The sequence below is a fragment of the Topomyia yanbarensis genome, chromosome 2 (genome assembly GCF_030247195.1).
Source record: "Topomyia yanbarensis strain Yona2022 chromosome 2, ASM3024719v1, whole genome shotgun sequence".
NCBI lineage: Eukaryota > Metazoa > Arthropoda > Insecta > Diptera > Culicidae > Topomyia > Topomyia yanbarensis.
This window is the reverse complement of record NC_080671.1, coordinates 172537506-172563509: the sequence shown is the minus strand read 5'-3', so window position 1 is coordinate 172563509 and position 26004 is coordinate 172537506. Positions and strand designations below refer to the sequence as shown.

General features: G+C 37.0%; 1 protein-coding gene across 2 annotated transcripts in view; it reads right to left on the bottom strand.

Annotated features, from left to right (window-relative positions):
* Positions 1 to 4275: 4275 nt before the first annotated feature.
* Positions 4276 to 26004, bottom strand: part of LOC131682129 (sodium/potassium-transporting ATPase subunit beta-2-like) — an 81130-nt gene continuing 59401 nt past the window's right edge. For both annotated transcript variants that reach the window (XM_058963365.1, XM_058963364.1), the window contains 4 exons: positions 17466 to 17585; positions 16754 to 17046; positions 16508 to 16676; positions 4276 to 5850 (listed from right to left, as the gene is read on the bottom strand). In XM_058963365.1, the coding sequence (XP_058819348.1) occupies positions 5747 to 5850; positions 16508 to 16676; positions 16754 to 17046; positions 17466 to 17585 (686 nt within the window). In that variant the 3' untranslated portion in view covers positions 4276 to 5746. The remainder of the gene's footprint in view (positions 5851 to 16507; positions 16677 to 16753; positions 17047 to 17465; positions 17586 to 26004) is intronic.

The following is a 26004-nucleotide window of genomic DNA, read 5'->3' as shown; positions in this document are numbered from 1 at the left end:
TTCGGACAAACGTGTCATGTATCACTAAGCATGATAAATGATATTAGATTGGTTCAATATCACTATTGGGCGAACTACATCGTTTTACGAGTACCCAACTGTGTTCCTCTGATTCTGAAAATCATTCTCAAAATTTCTTTTAAAGCGAAATCAAGAAGACTGGAAACTCTTTTCAGAATCTGGACAGCAACGCCAATTCCGGGTAAAGGTGGTACTTCCCATAGTGGTGCAAACACACATGAAAACTTTTGCATTAAGTTTCCTATCCTTACACAAAGGAAGTGTTGCAATCTCTCGTTTGTACGCTGGAAGGAAAGATATTTCAGTCTTCTCAATATGTAGTCTTCGGTTAAAGACACCAAGCTGCTGAGATAAACATTCTCTGAGATATTTAGAATTGAAACGTATGGTTTGGTAGTAGAGTGCTGCACACAGAAGTAGGTTTTTTCGATTTTTTGAAAAATAAAAAGGTACGTTACCCCTTAAGGAAAATATAGCATAGTTGCTCCTGAAAATGATAGTTTGGGTGGCCAATAAGCTTCCCTGTAAATTTCAGCTCATTTGGTACACTGGAAGTGGTTCCGAAAATGGCTCAAACTTTGTATGGGAAAAATTGACCAAATGTATGAAGAAATGCATTAGTTTCACATTTTCAGATCTAGGTGGTGCTGTAATCGATCAATGTTTTCCGTAAGAAAAATGAAGAATCATTTTGTAACAACAAATCGACTCGTCAATACCGCAAGTCAATCCAACAAAAACTGGCAAAGTTATAAGCGCGCAAAGTTGAGGGTGTCATGGGTTGTAGTTGGGGTGGCTCTGTCGAAAGTGAAAAAAGATGGGTGGGTAATGTCAGAGACATAATCGGAGTGAAGTAGAATACACTTTTGGCTGTTAATACGAATGCTACAATTTTGACTATCTTCTGATAGGTTGTATTAAAATCAGTTATTTCGTTATGGAAATACCGAAATATCGGTACACGTTCATCGAAACCTAAAATATTCATATGGTAACCCTGAATAGAGCATTTAATGAGAGTGAAATAATTCTTTTGGCAACTGAAGAGAATCGGATATACTTGTACCGATATTTCGCTATTTCCATTAGAAATACCGAAATAACCTATTTTAATAAAACGTTTCAGAAATTAGTTAAAATTGCAGCATTCGTATTGACAGCTTAAAATGTATGCCACTTCATTATGGTAATGTCGTTGACATTACCTACCCATCTTTCTAATCTAAAACAGAAAAATTGTTTCGAAAACCTAATAATTGCATGACCTAAGGCTATTTAAAGCTTTTTGTGAAATCCCAACAAAAAACAAAATTACGTGTTTGTCCAACGAGCTTTCTGTCCCGCTGTGCCCCCTTGGGTCATTAAATGAAAAAAAAAATCTTTTTTAATTACATACATCCATAAAGCTGATTTTCGTGATTACAAAAATGTGTTTTTCCAACTCAAGAAACGTGAAAATAAAATAAAGAAATATGTTGACAATCTTGAAACATTTGACTATCAGAAACATTTGACATATCGAATTTCACGACAAATGATGCCCTGTCAGAAAAAATGAACACATGTTTTCTGTGTTTTCCCGCAGGGTTATTTTTGTTTGACATAAACACCATCCAATGTATATTTTTTTTCATTTTGGGGGTTGTCTTGATAGGCCAGATATAAACAACCGTTATCCTATGTATGGTTGTATATGTTTACATAAGTTTACATAAGATTTATTTAAAAAACATCAAAAAAATCGTTTCTACGTATCACAACGAAATTTTTTTTGAAATAATGTTATATTATATGTATTGGACCTAAAATTTTTCGAATGGACCGGAAAATTATATATAGCTTAATGACCTAATTATAGGGGGAAATGTTGGTTGAATGATATTTATCAAATTCTCCCAATCAATGTTCTATAGCTAAACTATAGCTATCCTATTTTCTTAGGGGGCGTATTTTACCCCATATTTTCATAAATAATAATATGCTCAAACATTAACGAAGCAGGTATTTTAGAGTGGAATTTTGACAATAACCCTACAATTGTCACGTCTGATAATCGACAACGAATTCAGTACCAGGACATGACTTTTAATGGATCTTTTCACTTGTGTAGCCGCGATATTCGCAATCAAAATAGGTAAAACGCATTGCGTCATTTAGCCGCTCATAAAATAAGCCGGGCTTAATGTAGATGCAATTAATCAGGTTTTACTGATCGTTATTTAACTGTGTTTATAGAATGATGATGCGTAAAAATTTTTCTCAGTTTGCTCCGAGGACCGAGTATTTTAAGTTTCCCATTGTAGTGTAAAAATGCTCTGTAAACTCGTAAATAAACTTTCCGAAGTAACTCGTATCAAATCATCAACAGAAAATCATAATATCAGCATCCATTAAGCCAACACCATCTCCTTTACACAACGAAACAACCATTGCTTATCTAACCGTTAATCGCACCCGCACTACCGCTTGCCAGAGGAAAACTTACCAAAGAGCATACGCCAGTTACAACTTCATTGTATACACCACAGTGCACTCTGGAACGCGTACATGCACCACATATAATTTAAAAAGCAAGAGAGCGCGGTTGTCTCGCACCAAACCACCCCATCGCCAATCCATTAATTCAGCTCCAAAAGAAAGAGCTTTTTGCTTTTTCTGTGGTGTGCCATCATTGTATCTTCCGTGTATGCATGAAACTGGCACGCTAGTGCATCATTAGAATAAAATGCTATCAGCGCTTGGCGGCAGTCATGGGATGTATTACCTACCACCGAAGAATGCGAGCTGACATGAAACGCATCAGCTGCTACACTCACAACGTCAGAACACAAACTATAGAATTTTTCTTATGTTCCCTTGTTATAGGGGAAAGTCGGCTAATACGGACACGGTGGGTAAGATGGACACTTTGCGTTTGTCACAAACTGCAAAATTAAATAAAAATACAATGGTGCGGTATCATTTCAAAGAGATTTTAAATGCTTCTGAAAGATACTACAATAATCAAGTATGAGAATTATAAGATATACGAGCAAAACAATTTTTTTTTCGACACCGTAGTAGTGGACATCATTTTTTGATAGTAGAAAATTCCGATTAAAACGTGAAAATCGTTGATCTCGGGAAATATTTCTAAGTGGGCATGAGGTACTGGGTATTTAACACTTGATTGGCGAAAAAAAAAACAGATACTTTACATAATCATTCCGAATGTAGACAAATTTTTTTAAAATTTGTGTCATGTTGGGTATGACTAAGCTGACCAACTCTGACGAAAAAATCCGTACACTGTGCGAGCTGTTTGCCTGAGCGTCGTGAACGATCACGCTTCGTTGCGGTATGGTGTAGGGATTTTTTGTCAGAGTTTGTCAGCTTAGGTATGACGGACACAGTAGGGTAGGGAAAGATGGACATATTTACTACGCCAATACAAAGCAGAAAGCCGTCAAATTGCATACCCTTGGGCTATATTTTGTTATAGCTACATTGTGATGTACTGACAGAAAATAAAATTTATTGATCGAGAAGCGTCTCACTCTGCCCGTATCCTATGTCCATCTTTACCCACGCTGCATGTTCATCTTACCCACCCCAGGTGTCCATCTTTCTCATACTACTTTTGAAATGACAATTTTAGGTCTCTTTTTCAAAACCATTTTAAACATACTTAAACATCTGCTTGTAATTTTATTTTTCTAACATCTGCTTGTAATTTTATTTTTCTAAGTTTTTATATTGATGCAACATAATCTTAAATCACGGTTTATGTGCAATTTGCGAGCAAAGCAGCCATGGATGAGTCGAATTTGCTATTTAACCTTAAGGTGTCCGTCTTAGGCACCGTTCCGCTATGTGTCGCAGTTCATTCGATGAAAAAGAGGCAGTCCTAGCAACGCTTGCTACTTGAGCGAATTGTACCGACCAATCATGGATCAGATAATTACTACTTTCACAAAATCCATTATTTCCGTTATTTTTAGTAATTGTACATCCTACGGAATTGGATAAAAAATTGTTGTACATATTTCCAATCCGATAGCGTAATAATCTTATTTTTCCAATCATTACAACGGCAGATATTCAAGTTAAAAAAACGGGTAAAATTCCGGCAGAAAATTTTGAAAAGGAACCCCTAGATTGAAACGTTAGAAGTATTCTACTTCAAAAGATCATTTTGGCGAATACAGGTACTATTCGTGTGATATTACGCAATATGACGATGGGAGTTTTCTCTGCGAATAAAAACTATTCCGGTTCTATTTCTAGTTTATCTAGTAATCATGTACAGAGCTGCATACTGAGTAGGGATGTGGATCCAATTATGTCAGACTGAGAAAAACTTTTTGATTCCTACTAACAAGCTGGTATCAAATTTCGAAGCACACCGATTAAATATAGAAGTTACTTACTCTGAAACTTATTGTTTAAAAATACATAAAACGTGGAATTTAGATTCCAAGGACGCAATAAATCAATCAATGTTTGTTTGAAACAATCGAATAAAAAAGAAAAACAAATGTACAACATCGAGATTTGAAATGCAAAATTTAAAAAGTTAGCTCGTGCTGATATATCATAAATTTATGGTGGATTGCTGTCTCATCTTGTACAAACGTTCTATACTGCGGTGGTTGTCTCGACTCTACCTATCTTTTATGGCTATTCGCCATAAAATGAACATACAAAACGGATACAGGGGAGGTGATTGAGTTGTCTGTGTTGGCACTTTTCTTGTTCTCTTTTGGTCGGTTCTTCACTCGTATTGCCACGGTGCATAATACTATAATACTTTTCTACCATCTTTAAATAAAACTATCTAGTGTTGCTATCATGTTCGGTTCTATAGGATGTTCGACCAGTATGTTTGTTTAGTATAATTGTTGTTTTGATTGTAAATAGATGAACCAGTGTTAACTGTTGTTTCACATTTGAACAGTGATCGTTACAAATATAGACGTTATATTAATAAACGTAACGTGCATTTACTTGGTCTTACTTGTAGTGCGATTGAGCCAAAAACTGTTTCAACAACTAAAATGAGCTATCTACTCAAAAAGATCATCGCATTAACAGTGCGAAACCCTACAGTTCACCTCACTGCACTGCTATTGCCGGAGTTTGCTGTCGACGGTCGATCGTTTTTGTTATTTTTAGAGGTGAACCATTAAATTGGCAGTTGTACAAAAACTGAGGAAACGAGCACGTATCCTGTCTACTAGCTGTTTGACCAAATCCATCTTTGCGCGCAATTTATTCATCACCGATGTCTATCGAAGTCTCAAAATTTCACACCATAACGAATCAGTGAAATAGCGGCCTTTGGACTTTCATTTATTATTTACAATAGTTGAAACACAAGCAGAACAATCTTACCTCATACAACAAATTGTGCTTTCTATCGTCTTTTTTTCTTGCTTTTTAATGCGTTTAGTAAAGATCGTCGTAGATTGCCTAATTGGTTGATTTTGAAAGAGCTAACGAAATTCATCCTATATCCTACGATTCCTAGTAGATTCTAACTTGCAAACATTGACACGAGTGTAAAAGTTGTAAAAAATGGCTTGATATTGTTGATAGCATTGTGATAATAGACAAACAAAAAATTCGAAGTTAAAATTGTGGTCTACCTATCTGAGAGTCTGATTAAAAACGTTTAGGCATAAGAAAGTAGTTGTGGAAAGGAGATTGGCCCGCGTGGCAGATGGCATGGCCCTTAGGATACTATTTAATCAATCAGAAGCTCAAAATGCACGGATCCAAGACGTTCGTGTCTATCGTGGATGATGTTGTGTGCCCACGCTTTGCACTCGATGTTGATGATGATGCCACCTGGAAGTAGAGCAAAGTGTTAGTGGCTTGACGGGAATTTTATTTAATTCGAGCATATGTTGCGAACAGGTTTTGCTTTGGCGCATGTCTTATATTCGACTTAACAACTCGCGATGTTTGTGCTGTCACAGTCAATATGACTGTTGATAACAGAGGCAGAAAATACGTCTATCGTTTTGTATATTTGCTGCACAGCGAGTCGTAGCCTTCTGATGATTTTAAAATACCTTAAGTATAATACTGTGGAAGAAATGGGCTTCCACTCATAATCGGCAGTGTTGAAAAAGCTCAACAAATAACTTGGGGCAGCTCAGATATCAATTTGAGGCGCACTAAATTTATAGAATATTTAAGCAGCCCAAATCTGCATATAATCAATGTACGAAATCGATCAATATTAGCTCGATTTGACAGGGAAGAGGTGTTAGATGTAACCCTCTGCTCCTGTAGCATTACGCATGAGCTGGAAAACTGACGGGTACAGAACGAGCTCGAAACGTCGTTCTCTGATCATAAGTCTTTGATTATTTAAATATCACGCTAGAAATCGTCACCTATCGTATTCCCAATACTACGAACTGAGACCTCTACGAGGAGGGTTTGGCGACTGGGTCTCATAGGTATTTTCGCACAATTAAATCTGACTAGTGACGTGAATGAGGTTGTGGATAAAACACTCACTCATAGTACTAGTTGGAGTTATGTGTGCTTCTAGAGGAACTCCTTGGTGAAATGCGGAGTTTGTTTGACTCTAAATTTTTTTTTTCCTTTTTTATTACGTCTATGTTAGTCATTTCTTTTTTACATTTTAACGACATTCAATTAGCTAGAGATTACTGGATAGGGAAAGTTATGAAAATTAGAGCCATAGTACTCAAGTGAGAGCAAGGATGTGAAGTAAACAGATCGGAAAACTAGAAGTGGCAGAGTCATTAGAACAGGCTTAATATCGTACGGGCTTAATCTTAGTCTTCTGCTAATGAGGATCGAGCTTAGGCAGTATTACTACGAATCACCCGAGTTTACTAGCATGTGTCTAAAATTTATATAGAAGAGCTTGGAGTTGCAGAAGAAGAGACGGGTCAGAGACATATAAATCTAGTTGCAAAGCTTACAGAAATACCCTTCAATCCTCTGAGCGAAGTGGTTGGAACGCCTTTGCACAAAAGCCTCAAGTGTCAACGAGGCAGTGAATTAAAAAAGTTTCTTTAGAAATCGAAAGACTTTCATGTCAGTTTAATTAGAATTGCCAATAGTGAATACTCCACTTACGAAGCTAAAGTGCACAACTTTCTTTGTGACACACACTATCCAGGCTGAACGAATGTCGGTGAGTTCTTTGTAGGTAGTGTGGATTCCTGGGCATTTGGTCGTAGATTTGCAACAACGGAAATAGCTCTTGAATGTTTTGCTCTATATAAATATCTGCGAAAACATCGAATCAACCCATATCTACTTCAAAGAAGATAGGAACACATCAATAATATTTTGAAAAAATGGAACTTGTAGTTTTGCAACAGGATATCTTCCATTAGCGTGGCGGTAAATAATTGTAAAGCATCCCCAAAGGTGGACGCCAAAATGCTTCGTCGAAAAAACGAGGAATAAATTCTATCATTGTGTGATACCTTTTGTTCTATTCACGATTTTATTTTTTCAGTGTAAACAATATTGCAATCGTTTTGTCTTTTTTATGACCATGAAATTCACAAAATAGAAGGGGATAACGCAATCAACGAGATCCGCATACTCGGATTGATTCACTTATGACATGTACATGAACCTAAACAATTCACCGCAGCTGAGATATCCTAAACTTTGCTAAACGAAAATTTCTTCGAGGAAGATGAGGCCACCCGATCAGAAGGAAATAACACAATTATAACTCATGCTGATATTTTGTTACGAAAAATTTCCTATCAAATTTTGTTATAAAGTAGAAACCGTTAGGTGTTAAAATAACAAAAATTCTAACAAAAAATTCTCTACGAATATCACATTTATAACAAACGTTGATAGCAATATAACACGATCATAACAACCTGAGATAGCATAATTGACCCCAACATAGCTTGTATTACTTATTGTATAATATCAACGATTTTAGCGTGCACGTCTAAAAATAGAATACAAGAAAAATAAAGCATACATTAGGGCGCTTTTTGCTTTGGAGCAAAAAGCTTCATGCAGCAAAAGCTTTTATAGCATTGCCAAATGATTGCATACATTCTGGCTGATTAGTTATTGCGAATATATGACACGCACATTATTTGTCGATATTGCCGCTTTGAACCTGGGTATTCTGAGTTTGATGGGGAAGTTTCCTGCATGAAACAACGACGTTGTTTTCGACCGATGTTTAATGTTAGCATAATATTCCACGCCTCCGTCAAGGGCAAAACGATTATAGATGCAGAAGACGTTTCCAGAACGCACACATTGAACTTTGCCCAAGCCTGTTTGCTGTTTGTTTTCCTGATGTCATACGCTTTGTTTTTATTCAGTTTACTCACTAATACAGCTGCCTATATGACGATAGACTGAATAGCTTTATAATATCTTTTCAGATTAGGAAAGAGGGGCTATTTTTAGATTCTGAATAGTGCGCTTTGGCGCTTCTCTTGTACGTTAACGTGTTTTACATGGTTTTTAGAAATAATGTCGATGCGACATGGTAACATTGAGCGGATATTTCACGTACATTATTTTACGGAGCATACGACAAATCTTATTTAGGATACCGCATAGATTCAAAGCAGCAAATGAGTTTTGAGGTTTCATAATAAGTCTCTTTTGGGGATTTGTTATGGGCATTTTTGATATGGGGAAGACTAAACCAACCAGTACAATTATCTCGCACCTAATAAATTGCTAGAAATGCAAATCTTTCACAGAAATTATATCTATCAACTGCGAATATAACAGACATATGAGAAAATTCGAGAAATTTTTGATGTTTCTTCGATGGGACGAATTCTTAAATATTTTATATTTTTTTTCTGTTACAATTTTTTTTTTCCAAATTTGATTAAATTTTAAGGAGTATATTAACAATATTTTTGCATATAAGTTTTTAGATATCTCAAGGATTATCTAAAACGCATTCAAATCACTTGTCATTTCAACCATTAGATATCAAACTTATCTTACGGGGAATGAAAAGATATAATACTCAAGTAAACTCAAACACTTTTTATGCGGAGGATAAAATAAAAAAGTCGCGATAGTTTAGAAATTCAAAAAACTCACAAACTAGAAACCCACAAACTGGATAAGTTTGGATTGTTCATAAAAACCCACATAAATTGGAGCAATCGCACTGAAAGTCTTATTACGATACACTACGAAAATTTTGGTGATCAGTATAATATATTAGATAGTATTTTGTTACCTGAAAATTCGTTATCGCAATATGCAGCATAGATTAGAGGAAAATTTATTATATACTCATTTGACTAAGCCATAAAAACTAGTTTAAAAATGCTTTTTGATTTCAATTCGCGTTTCTTTATTTGATCTGGACTGCTGGATACTTCCTGCATGTTCTACGAAATAAGTTTTATAGGAAAATTATAATCTTTAGAAAAGCTCTTTGATAACTTTACGATTCCAAAGCTTTTTATAATAATGGCTTTAACATTTAAATCATACGCCTCCTATTCGAAGTTGTGTGTCAGACGAGTGTCTCAGAAAATAGGCAATGTCATCTCTTAATCCAACTGCAACCAAGTCAGTCAATCAAACACCTCACTGACGAGTTCTCCGACCACATGCATCTAAAACTTGTCTATACTCAAAACGCGAAATTTTGAAAATCCATGTGAAAAATGCAAACCAAAAATCAGAAACTTCAAAAATTCGCTTTAAAAAGGTGAAATACGACGCATAAAAAGAGACTTCAGTGCATTAGCAAATAGACAATCATTTGTGTAACCGTTAGCGTTCAAAGATAATTGTGAAATAATATATAACTTACTGCAACATCATCTTTGTATGCGTACATTTATATCATATTATTAATCCAATGATAGCACCAGAAGATATAATCTTGATATAAGTTTTCTTGCATTCCTGATCGGTATATCATAAAGATAACACAGAGAGTAATAAATATCAACATGAGATATAAATTTGATAGCTTTCTGTTATGTTGTTCTGATCGGGCATGTTTCGGTTTGGTTATCCGCCTAATTTCTCAAAATAGGCTCTTCAACCATGTGGTATTGCCCATGGATGCAAAATTCCTACCTTTTCTGAGGCTGTAAGTTTTCTACCTATATTCTCATTTCTAATACGACGCTGCTGTCGTTCGCTAGTGTAGGACGCCCAGCGCTGTACGGCAGCCTGTAAGTGAAGCAGTAACATGACAAAAACATACTGCCCCCAGTACAGCCACCAGACGCGAGCTGTACAGCTTCTCTTTCCTTATTTTACACTTTTTAATATTTTTAATCTATTCAATATTTTTAATCACATCTGACGACAATGAATGCGGTTCGTTTACGCCACGACCGGCATTAACGCATTCGTGTCCGGCCTCTCCCTTTGACTACGCAGAGAAAAGTGTACAAAGCGAGAGAACAAACTTTACTACGCCACACTCTCACCGAGCAGACAGCAGCAAAACAAAAATGTATTTTACTGCTGTACGGAAAAATATACTCGGTTTGGTTACCGTTCTGGCAAGAGCTGTAGTGATGCGTCGCTGTAGCGGGCTGTACGGCTTGTGCAAATGTAAATATACCGAAAGACAGTTTACCGGTGCCGTTCGCATCACTGGTATTGTCTACACTCCAGCAACGGTCAAATTTTGTTGGAGCATAGAAAGTTTCTTGTACTGACAAAGGTGGAAATAATTTGCTGGAAGCAGTGGTTCAGATTTTGCTGTAGAAGAAATACGGGGTGGGGATAGTGATTAAAAAATCGATTTCAAAACGCGCATATGTTGTTCATTTAAATTCACAAACTTAAGTCTGAATCTGAGCCTATCTAAATTGACACATCAAAAAAAATTTTTAAAAATTCTTTATTGGTTTTAACTTCGACACCGCATTTATGTCTTAAGGTTGGACAGAGAATGCGCAAAATTCGCAAACGAAAAAAGCAGTTTTTTTCTACACCGTATGTCAGATCTTCATAAAAATCAATCAGCGTATGTAGAATGTTGTTACAGTACTGCTGATTGATTTTTATGAGGATCTGACATACGGTGTGGAAAAAAACTGCTTTTTTCGTTTGCGAATTTTACCCTTTCTCTGTCCAACCTTAAACTTTTACGGAAAATATACATAGCGAGAAAACTGACGTAGCCTTTTCAACTAAAGAAATAGTTAAATTTGTAATTTAATTTTGTTTTTATTTTTCTTGTCTTTATTTACAGGAAACTAATTGCTCCTAAAACAACCTTTTTTCACCATTGGTGACTCGAAAATCAACAAAATGTGTAGTTAGTTAGATTAGCCATTTTTAGTTGAAACAATCAAGTTAAAAATCAAAAATTACAAGTGTAATTCTACGATTGTAGGGCTATCAAATTTAGTGCCTTCTGACATTGTAGTTGGCATCATTTTTAATCAATTGGTGCATTAAATTTTGTTAGTTGTTGCTTGAAAGTTCTTTGATATTTCTGTATTTTTATGCATTTAACGTACAATGCAGGGAAAAAATCCGTTCACAAATTCATAAACAAAAATCACGATTTATTGAACTGTACAATTTACGAAAGTCGTGACCAAATTCCTGAAATTTTGGATATTAATCTTCATATTCATGAAACTGTGCGTGTTTTAAAAAAACTAGTTTTTGGTTGGGTTACTGTGGTTGTTCCCTGGGCATGTTCAGTTTTTGTTATGATTCTTGTTCATACTTTGGGGATACACTGGTTTGCAGTATATCAAATAAAACGATGGTCATGATTTCAGCGGCTTAGTCGCGATTTTCGTAATTTCTCATCATGTTACTGTGATATTTTATTCATGAGTTTAACATGGGATTTTTCTGGCAGAGTAGCACAATTTATGTTTATTATTTCAGGGTTTTAGTCACAATATTCGTAATTTATATTCACGCTTTCGTGATATTTTATTTGTGTTGAATTTTTCTGGCAGAGTAATGTGACTTATGTTCATGATTTCCAGGGGCGGCGAAACACTTTACGCCCGAGTGGGTAGAAAGCATAGGGTGCGGGGTCCATTAGTAATGATTTTTTCACTTTTCGCAATGCACACGCTTACATTACATTCACATTAAGTCACGTTCGATTATGCAAATGTAATTGTGGTACATCGACGTTTTCAAATCTGTGTAGTGCGAGATACATGCGTTGCACATCTAAATTTTTTGAAATGGTTCAAAATTTCGAGTGGGTAATTACCCACTCGGTTATTTTCGAGTGGGTAGTACTACCCATACTACCCACGCTTTCCGCCGGCCCTGATGATTTCAGTATCTCAGTCATGCTTTCTGTAATTTTTATTAACGTTTTATTAGCGATGGCATTTTGATTCTCGTTAAGTTTTAGCTCTACGTTAGATATATCAAATAGAAATAATTTTATCAAAAGTTTTACGTACCAAAAGTGGAACGGAGACAATATTTTGCGTATTGCTAGCACAAATTCGAAATTGCTTTTATTAACAAATTTAATTAATTATGGGTCGGATTCATGATAAGTAGCCCATGGAAGACCATCTCAAAAATTGTAAGACGTATAAAGATAAATTATTGATATAACATTCAATTTCTGAATTGCTTTTTCTTGATGCAGAACAAACATAAATGATATCTGCACAAATAGCTCATATCTAGAAACCAAAAATATGAATTTTATCGTTAACGTAATTCAAAACGTGACATAATTTAACGGACCGTAATCCACGAAATGACGAGATAAAACCGTGTTCCGCTTAATTTTACATGAAAGATGTACTTTGCATGCGCTTTGCCATAAAATTACACCTATCAAATTTTAAAATAAACGCAATATGTGGAGTCAAATTACGCTATTTACTAAATCCAATGTCATGTAAATTGCAATCACGTGTAAAAATATGTAATTTTTTATTCTCGTATATGTCAGGGTCAGGAGACGTAAATTTACACGATTTTTTCTAGGTATATTTTAGAAATCCTCAACGACACTTGCTTCAAAGACAATTTTCAAAATTCATTTGAGCTTTGAGATAATTTTATTCAAACTATTAGAAAAATAAAATTAATATTAACAAAAGAATTACATTACATTGATTTTGGGGGAGTGCCACTGTGTGCCGGTTCCAATCTCTTCTTTCAAGCTCAGCCCTCCACCGAGAGGTTCGGAAAATATCCATAAAGTTTAGTTGCCAAGTTTTCCAAAAAGATGTCCCAGTTTGTAGATTTAGAATTGCGTTATATTACCACATAGATGGTGACATCAAGATGATCAAAAATATATGTTCGTGATTGGATAGACTGTTCAGTTTCATTTTGAATCGGCCAATTTCCCAGTTCATGCGAAACTCTTTCAGAGCAAAGCGTTATATCTGACACCACCTCTCTTCTATTCCTCGCAAAAGTTGGTCGGATCACTACATTCAGAATATGTATATTTATACTATTTATGTACACTCAAGTTTTTTACGCGGTTTTTTTTGCGCGGTATTTTTTACGCGTTTTTTACGCGGATTTTGAAATTAACGCGGTTTTCATTTACGCGGATTTTGAAATTTACGCGGTTTTCATTTACGTGGATTTTGAAATTTACGCGGTTTTCATTTACGCGGTTTTCATTTACGCGGCGTGTATCCCCCGCGTAAAAAAACCTGAGTGTACTCCATCAGTTCAGAGCCTCGCGGATTGATGTCTGAGCTACTCCAAATGAGTGATGATGCACAGATTTCGCGAGTTGTGAGCTCCGACATGATACACGCGTCAATAGCCTTATTTACAAAAATGCATGCACGAGGCATTTCACGTGGATTAGTTATGCCTGTCTTGTTGTAAGCAATAAAGGCGGTGAAAAATAAGTTTCCTTTATGGATGTACGGTTCTTGCGCCAATGCTATGGAAGTTTTACCTTCATGCATAAGTCGCGATAGATTTATAATTGCTGTATGTTTGAGATTGATTTGTGCTATTCTAACCATTTATGATTAGAAAACTGCATTTAATTTCCAACATGTATTGCACAACAAGTTGGGATGTTAACGTATTTAGCGAGCCATATCAGGTTTAAATGGGGCACGATCATTTGCGAAAAAAATATTGGTCCTCTGTGTCAGATTCCGTGCACGATTGGCATATTTTAGACCATTAAACCATTCAGTTGACAGCACGATTGTTATTCCTTGTCTTCAGTCGCCCCCTACGACATGGTAGCAGGAACGCAGTGGCTCAATTCTTGGCCGGATGCCACACAACCTCTGGGCAGGTCCGTTTGCACACACAAAATTAGATAATCGAAATTCAGCCCAAATTCGCCAAACTACCATCAGCTGAAAATCTCACCAAACCCCCAACCAATAAAAATCTGGCAAAATGATACCTTCCTTTCCATAACGCAGCATACTGAGGAGTTAGTTCGGCACTTCCGTTCGCCATTGAGAATATTTTAAACCTCCTCAACAATTTCAACCATAGCACGGGTCGCATGACTCTGGAATTGAGGTTCCCTGTTTGGTGGGGTTTTACCACCGGAACAGGTAGTCCGAAGTGTACTACTTAGCTTCCGTAGATTATTATTCTTTAGGAAGCGAAATACTCAGGCTGTGTGCCATTTTCTGTTGTAATTGTATTGTGTTACCATTTTCCATATTCCTCCCTTCTTCAATCATCTAGTTTTTCCATCAGAAAAATTATGAGATGATCTGGCAAGGGACAAATCTCCGATTAACATGGAGAACGTCTCAATCAAATCAATATCTTTTAATTTCTAGTTCCTGGTAGGTTCTATTGAAAATTTTTCCCAGATTTATCTGTATCTTTTTGTTGATCAAGCTAGGGAAACTGACACATATGCTCGTGTCACATAAGTCTTTTCTGTTTTGTTACTAAAAATTCTTTTTTATATCATCCCTTATACGCGTTCTAATTAGAAGTTGAAGTGTTTATAGCCAACTTCTGCGCAAACTTGTATAACTTATGGTCTTATGACCCCAGTATCTCTGATCATATCACGCGATTATGATCATTATGTTGGTGAAAAATAGATGATAACCACATCGACGAAAGATGGGTATCAAACTTGTGAATTATTAAATTATTATAGAAACGACTCATTACGATTGCCCATTTCTGGTATTTATTGCATTAGAATAATTATTGATTATTTGAAAATAAATGTTTACTCACTTCAACCGAACTTGATCTGTGACCTCACTTCGGAAAAAGGAGTGTTGAAACTAAGAGAACACTGTTGCTAAAATCAATATACAACTACCCTAAAATGGGGGAACCTTGATCACTTTTTCAAAAGTTTTTCAAATAACTATCTTCAATTCAAGTCATGCTGAACAAAATTAGAATATGGTTTGGTTTTTGTTTCGATGTTTTTGTTAGAGGGCATCTTATCGTACACTGATAATATAAATTCGTAAGTATAATGAAATTGATCGTGCAATGCACGAGTTCATTCGTCGTTTTCTGCAACGAAGTTTTTTCGTACATTGTAAGTAGTAAGTTTCTTTCATTTCATGCACAAGAATGGCCGCTTGGTGAACGAAAGCTTTCGTAAATTTTACATATTTAGTGTACACTGCACGAATGTTATCGGTGATAGCAACATGATTTTTCGCGAAAGAAGCGAAATGTTTCGTTTATTATAATAAACGTTCATGTATATTATGAACGATTTCGTTGGTCACACGAATTCATTTCGTTCATCTTAGAAAAGATTTCGTATTATATTATTTTGACATTTCTCCAACAGAGAAAAACTCAAACTTATTCATACAAAACCAACGAGCAGTTCGCGATGGCTCAACTGAATCCGTACTGCTTCGGATTCTGGATCCACTGGAAGCGAAAAAGTTTCAGGAAATCTTCCTGAAACCGGCGGACACGGATACGGTTACTAAAGAGTCAGACCAAGATCGTCGTGATAATCAACAATTATCTGACATATAGGAACAAGGATTCCATATTCTATCTTTATTGAAGCTCTGTAGACGTTGACGGTTTGACAAATGGTGCTCATAAATATTATTAAGACTTTCGTATATAGCAGTGAACATTTCAGTTGCCTAACGAAACCGTTTCGTAATAAGCCTACGAAAGTCATTTCGTGGTTTTCATGAAAAACTCGTGAGAAATAAGGGTTTCAATAGACCTACAAATGATATATCATATGTACGAAAAATTCGAATATTTTATAAAAATTGTCTGAACGAAACTAATTCATTTACGAATATATTCTATCAGTGTACGTTTCTCAAAAAATTCTCATTTGATCAAACATACCCCGGTGATCAAAGATACCCCGTTTTACGGTACTATTTATTATTTTGACATTCCTAGGCGAAGCATAAATTACCCAATTAAATTTAAAATAGGACAGCATTACTACTAGAGATAAATGTGTTTTGTACTGGTTTGGTATCTTTTTGTTGTGTCGTCGATATAGTTGGAGAAATTTTTAATAATTTCATTCGTCGTGTTGATTGGAATAGAACGAAATACTTACGAATCGGTCGTTCAAAATGCACAGCAACCAGTGGACTCAGGTATCCTTCTGAGTTCTCGTATGGGTAGTAATATCCTGGAAAACCACGTCGCGGATAGTAGCTGATTGGACCGACGTTTTCCAAATCAGCCGGATTTTCTCCTGTGCACGACACCCATACTGTGTTCATCTAAAACAAATACAGTGCAGCGCATTAGTGTAAGTCGCAATAATGGATAAAGGGTAAAGTTTAGGGATGAATATTACCGTGTGCTTGGCTTGAGCCTCTACAGTCTTGATGTAATCCGAAAGATCACTTGGCATGTTGTGTGGCAGTTTGCTTGAATCATTGTAGAAAGCGGGAACCCAGCCGTAAATCTTGTTCAGTTTCAGGAACACACAGGGAGCGCTCTTGTGATAGTTGTAATGGTTTTCCAGGGTACATGGTCCATACTGTTTGATGTCCACATCACATACTGTCCTTGGTGGGGGTGGTTGGGTGTAATCACAGTTGTAAATGTTCTGTCCTCGGCCCGAAATCTGTCCGGGCGTCCTATAATCTACACTCAAACGAGAAAAAAAACAAATTTCTTGTTATGATCGAGAGTTTTTCGTTGGAATTCTTGGAAAGCACAACCATTAAAAATAGATGCATAGCAAATTTTTGTTTTCGTTGCCATTTTATTTGCTTTACAACCGACCTTTCCGCTAGCGATTTTGCACGACATGTGAATATTCGCTGAACATCACGAGACCAGGCCGACGGGACACCGAAAAATCAGCATCGCAACAATACTAAAATAGCATCACACCTGGCTCAGTTCCATCAAACTATAGTTTTGATTTATTAAGAAGTGAGAAATTACACTCAACTCTTTATTGTTGACTAATGGTTTTTAACCGCATAAGCTGTAGGTTTCGGAACTAACGCATGAATTTATTCGTTACGTGTCGCTTGAAGTATTATAGTTTCACTCACCTTGTAGAAAAGTGTCCAGTGCATCGGTCCACTGTTTGTAGTTTTTCTCTTCGGTACCTTTGTACCAAATCAGCGTACTTTCCACATTGTCCTCGGAGGGTAGCGGGCGAAAACCGAGTCCTGGAATAGAATGAAAATTTGTTCATATCAAGCGTGCGTTTTTTTTGGTAAGCCAATTTGTTTATATTTGGAAAATTAAATCACTTAACAAGTTCAGAAAATATCTTCAGATTGTTTGATAACTATTTAATCATTGATCTCAAGATATAGGCAAACAGAAGGCAAACATCCCTATAAAGACTGCTCCGAAATATATCGATCCGCCAATTTTTCCAGCACACTAGCTCCATCTTTTATACACGGTCCCAAACACCATTTGCAAGTGAATTATCCCTTAGGCTCGGAATCAAATTTTCTACCCCCAGTCCCCTAGTATACTTGCACGTATGTCAGTGGCGTCATCATCGAATATGCGATGATCCCAACAAAAAATCTATTTATAATGACTGTTGAAGCGTTAAAAAAATGTATATCAATTGTTACATATGTTAGGATATGCTCCAGATTAATGATTGGATTATTTACCTTTCATATTAATTTCATATTCGTATCCCTGTTTGTATTGAAACATCAATATGATATGAATCGTGTCCCCAGTGGCGTAGCGTGGGGGGGGGGGGGGGGTTGTGGGTAACCCCCCCCCAAACCAAAATTAATTGAATTAAAAAAAAATGATTGGTGGTTACCAATTTAAAATAAAAAAATATTTTATTTTTAATATTTAAATAATAATTTTGGAAGTACTACGATGGGATGCATATGAAAGACGGAAAGCGGAGACGGCGTATGAACAAAGAATTGCAACAGTAGCTTGGAGAACCATCCATTGTTCGCTCAGCGAAGTTTGGGTGGCTGCATGTTTTCAGAATGGTGAACAACTCGGTAAAATGGCTCAAGAAACTAATCGTTCTCAACACGTTGCATTCAAAATCACTAAGAACGCGTTGATCTCCCGCCAGCATGCTCCAGGTTTCTTGACCGTAGAAGACAACAGGTCCAATGAGCGATTTGTAGAAGATTAACTTCATTCGCTGTCGTACCTTCGTCGATCGAAGGGTTTTTCGAAGCTCAAAGTAACAACCTTCACCTGCTAGAATACTTTTCTAAATTTCACTGTTGGTGTCATTATTGGCGGTCATTAGTGAGCCCAAATACACGAGCTCACCCAGTAAATGAAATGGTGACTAGGCGGGTTAAAACATGCCGACGAGTGGTAGGCTATTGAAATATTGTTCTAGGCTACCCGCTGTAACTCGCCAACAATCTCTCCTAATTGTGTGGGTATCAACCAACTTGATATCATCGTCATCGCTTCAACCGTCAGTCGGACGTCAGTACGTCAGTACGTTCCCACAATCGTCTCAAGATTGTGTGGCACAATATTGACGTTACCGGCGAAGCTAAAAAGCTGAGCAGACCTCCGGAAAACCGTGTCTTAGCTTTATTATCACACCATACCGTAGCCCTTTCCGAGTTTCAAAAGGACTCAAAAGTATTTCAAATACTCATCACATATCACTCGATCTATTTCCGCTATTTTCCGGAAATCCGTATTTGGGCGTTATATGCTACTTTTCTCAACGATCTCGCTTGCTAACGGTGATTCATCAATATGATTGCTCGATAACTATTTGCAGCAATCCCGCTTAACACCCTTTTTAAAGATGGGACATACTACTTCCTCCATCCAATTTTCCAGTAAAATCTGTTTCTCCTAGATCTTTAAAACCACCCAGTGGAGTACTCTACACAACGCCTCTCTTCCGTGTTTTAGCAGCTCACATGGCAGTTGATCATTGCCGGCGGCTTTATCAGTCCTCAACACGCCGATCACCTCATGAATCTTCGGTAGATCTTGCGCTGGGAATCTGTCGTCGGCTGCGCATGTCCCCAGACTGATTCTTGCGATACTCTCGTCGTCTACTGCTATTTCGATATTCATCATAATACACTTATCGATCAGCTCGCACTCGGTCGTGAGAAGGTCTCCATTAGTATCTCTTCATATGTCAGGCTGTGGCACATAGCCTTTGCTTGAGCGATTTACCTACTCGTAGAATTTTCATAACTCTATACAGATGCTCCCTCGCCTATCTTCCTGTAGGCGATTTCGAATCTATATTTGCACTGTGGAAGGTGCGCACATTTGTAATGTTGGAGAAATTTTTTCCGTTCATTAGAACGTGGTCAATTGGGTTATACATTTATTAATCAGGTGATCTCAGGGGTGAGGTTCATGTCGCTGATGAGGAGCTTCACTTTCTGCCGCGGGCTCCAAATGCGCGTAAAAGGTATCTTTTTCGTTCTCGGGTTACGCTTCGTGAGGGCAGTGCACGCTAACGATGCTGTAGTTGTAAAAAATGCCTTTGATCCACACACCTGATCGTCTGGTACTTGATTACGTGTTGGTGCATCTTGCACAGCACTACAAAACTGATTCCCAACTTGTTTGTTGTGCCGTCGCTCTAGTAGAATGTAACCGCGCGATGCCCGCTTTTCCACACATTCTGTCCTGCCAAGCAAGTTCCTTCAATGCTTCGTCTTTAAAGTTGCGAGTTTTACGTTACGTTGGCTTTGATCGACTATTCCGATCCGCCTTGTCCTCCTGATTCTTCGTAACGTGGTGTTTTCCAGGCGGCTTGTTGGGTTTTACACAACCTCCTGTCTCCTCGGACAGCCGCGCGGGGTTTCTTTGCCACCTCACGTATTCAGTTCTGTCTACGGTAGGGTTATAGCGCACATGCCCACTCGCACTTGCTCATTTCGCTTCTACTGCAGATGACGGTAGTACCCAGTCGATGCCGGGATACAGATTAAATGTCATCAATAGACGAACAGGAAAGCATGGGATAGGAGCTTGTGAACACTGGGAAGTATTCACCATTTGATGACCAACCTTCGAAGTTGATGGTTTCGAAATTTTGTGATGTTGACCGTAAGATATATTCCATTTTAAAACTCTATGAAGATATTGAAGGTATTCTTTATTTTTTCTTATTTGTAGAATAGAATGGTAACCGCTGAACTGTTTTTGTTTGTGAACTTTCAATATTATATCAAATTTACAATATATTGAAGCATTTTTGAAAAACCAACGATTTTCGTCAACCCCCCCCCCCCAAACCAAATTTCTGGCTACGCCACTGCGTGTCCCATTAAAAGAACACTTCGAGTCTTGCCTTTGGAAATTGACAAGTATTAGACTTCCCAAGGAAAACATTCAGATTCTTATTACTAAACGTCTATGAAGTGTTTCAACATTTATCTTGAGATAACAGAATTATAAACTTTCAAAACCTAATCGCATGTTGTCCAGTTTTGTTCAATTTGCAAAGTGCATCCCCATATCGAAAACAAAAACGTATAGTCCTACGTCAAAAAGCGATGGATTTATGCAATTCAACAATCGCAACAAATAAAAAACTAGCATAACTATCAACCTTAACCAAACTCAATGCATTGTGATCGTGCGTTCATTTCGCGGAACTTGATGCAGTTATCAAGCAGGAAGTTGAAGTAGCAGATCTGTTTACCCCAGGATATTACCTCCAACGTTGATATATTACACCCATGAGGGTTACATAGTAGAATCATCTCGATAAGGTGCAGCGGACGTGAATATATAAATATTTACACTTCTTCTGAAGCATTGCATAGGTCTGATTGTGAAATGAGGCATTAGTTTGCTATCGCCAGCACTCAACACGTCATATATTGCTCAGTGTGATTTTTAATGCAGTTGTGAATATCAATGATGGAACCGAAATCAGCAACACGAGCCCAACCTGCAGGCGTCTAATAGATATTGCACATAGTTTTTTAGTTCGTGGGAAATAATCAACAGGAAAGGGCCTAGTTTTAATTGATTGGATCGTATACACAGTAACGAATTGATCCCATTTGGGTATCGAATATGACGAAAACATTGCTTTGATCTACGTTCGCTGATCATAAAGCATATATGATCAGAATAGTGCTGCTAAATTTGAACGATTCCGTAGAGCAGATACTTTGGAAAGTTCAGTGCACGTGTCAGTTGGTAATTCCAATGTTGGCATGGAGTCAAGATTTGCATTCAGCTCATATTTCTTATGGATGTCAGTTGGGTACTTCATCATGTGTCTAGGTAGCTGTCAAAGATCAAGGAAAAGTATGGGTTTATTGAGAAATATGGATTTGTACTAAGTTTAGCTGATTAATGGTTTTCACTTCAGGCAGCAAATGGATTATATTTTTTTCTGATGACTATATGGTCGGCATCACCTGATTGTGACTAGAAGATCTTCATTGCATATTCTGGTTTTCTTCTTTTAGTTTTTCGTATTTTTGAGTTTCAATTACGTTTCTCGTCCAATTTTAAGTTTCTGACGTAACTGACTTAAAGTAGGGTACGAGATATCGTTCATTTTATCTGCTCGACGTGCTCTATGTTTCTTCTCAAGATTGTAAATTAGCGCATACTTCATAGTTACACTCATAGCCAGGCCTGTTTGCGTTTAGCACATTATTTTGACAACCCTTCACCAAAAATTACAAAAGTCCTTCATGTATCCCTGCAAAACGTGGTTCACTTTCCATAACCAAATTTGAATTAATTTTAAGCTGGCAGGAAATATTTACCTTTGCAAATTTTTGCTTGAGCTTGAACTTGAGCTTGTACGACTCAGTTATCGATCGGGACTAGCTGAAGTTGCACAGGGGAATCAGTAGATAATTTATGCTTGGGATTAGCGAAACATCCTTCAATGTGCAACTCCTAAAGTGTTTCTGATCAATACCGGCGCCGGCCAGGCCCGAACGTAGATCGCGGAAGGAAAGGGAAGGAATTGTTAGTCCGATACTTGCTTTTGCTAGAGGTCGTATATACTACTGCGCACTTCACAAGTATCACGGGAGGAGGATATTTTTGTTAGTAGAGTATAGGAAGTTGGATATACTTCTTCTTTACCGACGCCAGAGAGGTGATTCCACTACCTGGACTAGATATCGATCCACCAATTTCATGGACCGGGGACCAACGGCTTTACTTCCCTTCCGAAGTAAGACGTGACCACAGATTTGTTCACCTCAGAAAAATCTCAACGACCTCGGCTGGAATTGAACCCAGGCCAACTGGAATGAGTGGCGGTCACGCTTACCACTCAACCACCGGCGCCGTCTATTTACCTTTGCAAATTTCTTCATATAAATAACAGATTTTGCACCTACTTACAATAACTAAAAACTTTATGCAAAATTCCCAAGTGGGAAAAATTTTGGACAAGACCAATTTCTTTGTGCATGAGGGCACATGCCTTACATGAAGTATGGTTTTTTTTGTTTTAGTGTTTCGGATTCTCCTCGTCAGTAACTAGCACCATCTGGGTGTCCAGTTAGACTATGTATCTGAACTAGTACCCAAATTAGCACTAGTTAGACACTAAATTCCAAAAAGTCACACGTCTTGCGTGAACACTAAACCACTGGCTTATACCGAGTGATGTCTCGATAGTAAGCACAGTGGTTCTGTTTGCCGACGAGGAAAATGAACCGAAACTGTCTTTTGGTATGAGTACCAAACGCCTGGAATTATGCAAAATTCCCAAGTGGGAAAAAATTTGGACAAGACCAATTTCTTTGTACATGAGGGCACATGCCTTACATGAAGTATGGTTTTTTTGGTTTTGAAAAACTTTATGATGTTTAGTCTTACAGTCTCACACATTTTCCAAAAAAAAAAAACGCGAGGTCTCAATTGAGGCAACTTTTAATGTACAATAATTTTGATTATCTGTAAAAGTGACAACAAACACTTGACGCTATCGCAAATGCGTGTCAGGTTAGCTTACCGACAGATCTACCAAAATGCCTAAGGTTTGCACTAAAATTGGTAGAATGTGACGTAATATCTTTAGTGATTCACATATCCCCACTCTCTTCTATGATTCAGCTATAAAGTTTAAAGTAAAGGGGTAAAGGTTTCAGCATTAAAAAAATCAGTTTTTTTGCCAATTTTTTTAAAGGATGGGCTAAGCGAATTGATCACAATTTTTGTACATTATTTTACATCATTTCAATAATATTCTGTAATTTTTTCAGCGAAAATATCTACAAGCGATTCGGTGGCGAAGCTTTTTGTGGAACGTGTCTGGAAAAACACTATTTGCGGTGTTAATTGCCATTCAAAAACTACTTGACCGATTTATTTAAAACTTTGCATACGCATTCTATGTAAAAAATGCCTAATCCCTACGTTGAGTTTTCGGGATAATTTTTCAATTAAGGGGGCTTTCTACTCATAAAATGGCGGAATCTTTGCGTAGATTTTGAAGAAAAAGTGTTAATCATGATTTTGTGCAACTCTGGTATTAAGGAGCGGTATGTAAAAATTGAGCAGCTTTTCACACTGCTAGATAAGCATCTATCTTGATCAAAACAGGTTTTTTGTGTTTCTTTACTGTAATACTTTTAAGAAAAACCTGTTTTAATCCACCTAATGGTGTAATTGTGCCTTTCTCATTTATCCAATAGTAAGTTATATTCAATAGGTATATTTGTGAAAATGTCTATTACATTCTTATTACACTTTGCACATATTTACAAGGGCACGACTGCCACGAACCAGATAAACAACATGTTGACGATGACGTCCTTGGAACAAAAAATAAAATTCTATGCTACGCAACCGTTTAACAAATAAAAAAATAAAATATTTTAGTGGATAAATCAGCATGAATTAAATGTTGTCTTCATGTTACCATATTTTGGAATGCAGTGGTAGGAGAAGGGATTATAACTGTAAAAGAGGATGTGAGAGAGGCCTAGTTGGTGAAACGGGATTCAGTCATCACCGAATTCGATGTGACTTTAATTCTACCCGGTATCTTGTTTCGGTTTTAATTCCTACGTAACCGTAGTAACTCCGGAAAGAAAAGTCAGATCTGAATGAAATTCAATAGCAGTCGATGGGTGTATTGTATTTATCATTTGAAACCAAGTTTGTAAAAATCATTCAAGAATTTGCTGAGAAATAGGTGTAACATTATCATACGAACTTTGATAGTTTCCCGGAGAGTATCAAGAACCGTCATAGGCGGTCAATATTTTTTTGTTTTGATTATAGAGGTTTTGACCTTAGGGTCATTCTCCTCTTCGTCGGGTTAGAGAAATCGCTAACCCTATGTGCGGGGTTGGGAATTGAACACAGGTGAGCTGGTACAAGGCAATCAATTTACCAACTACCCTATCTCCATCCCCCTAAGTGGTGGTCAATATGGCCAAAACTACTTTGATTGGTCTTTAGTAATGTTAAATCCGTTTCAATATGTATCACATTATTTGGACATTTTCATGTTGCAAGTTTATATAGGAATTTGCTATGTGGCTGCAGTCTTCAAACCGTAAGTCCGGAACCGGAAGTAGGATCAACAAATACAATAGCAGCTTGTGGGAGCGTTAGAATCGTTCATTTGAAATTAAGTTTGTGCAAATCGGTTCAGCCATCTCTGAGAAAATTGAGCGGCTTTATCTGACACATACATGTACCCACAGACATTTTGCGGTCTCGACGACGTGGATCGAATAGTATGTGACATTTGGCCCTCTGGGACTCAAATGGCAGCTCGATTTTTGAAGTGATTTCCTAATATGTATATAAGAAAGCCAAAAATCATTTATATTTCCAAGCCAAACTAATTTCATATCGGTATTGCAGTGTAGATTTGTTTACGAATGACGTAATTGATAGGTCGATTGATTTGAGATATCAACTAACGAAAGTAGTACTGTTCGTGAAATCTTTGTTCAGGGTGTAGCTTCGCCAAACGCATGCCTGCTCATCCATTTTAATTTAGGTATGTAATTTTTTTTTCGTAATAGGTCTTCAAGAACATGGTAAGCATGTTGGGTTATATTCAACATGATGCTGTTTGAATAATACTTTAACAATAATAGTATTATTTCAGCAACGATTATTGGCTGACAATTAGCTAAAATATATATTTTCGAAATTTGGACGGATCTGATTTTCTCAGATTTTGACGAATCTGAAGCTGACAAGTCCATACAAGTAACAAATAGTGTTTTAATAGTGTATTAGGAGAAGATTGAAGATTTAAAATCATTCATTTTATAAACTGGCTGTCCAGAAATGGACGAAAGCAATGTTATCAAATGGATCTATTTTACGGAGAGTACAGTCGCAATGAGACGAGAAGGTATTTATGGAACATTTTTGTCATGTTGTTGTACCATTACATTGTACGATTGATAGATTATAGTGAAGACCCGATTTTATTAGCCCACGATTTTGTCAGCCTCATATGAAAATTGATAGTTGGTAGTTTGATGGGCTCTAGTAGACGAACCAAGTCGAATGCGAGTAAATTGTTTCTGGAGCATATTTTTCTTATCTTAGAGATCCTTATTAAGAAAAAATCCAAATTTTAATTTTATTTTAAATTTTGCGCTGTCTGACCCTATTAATCAAAATTTAAACTAA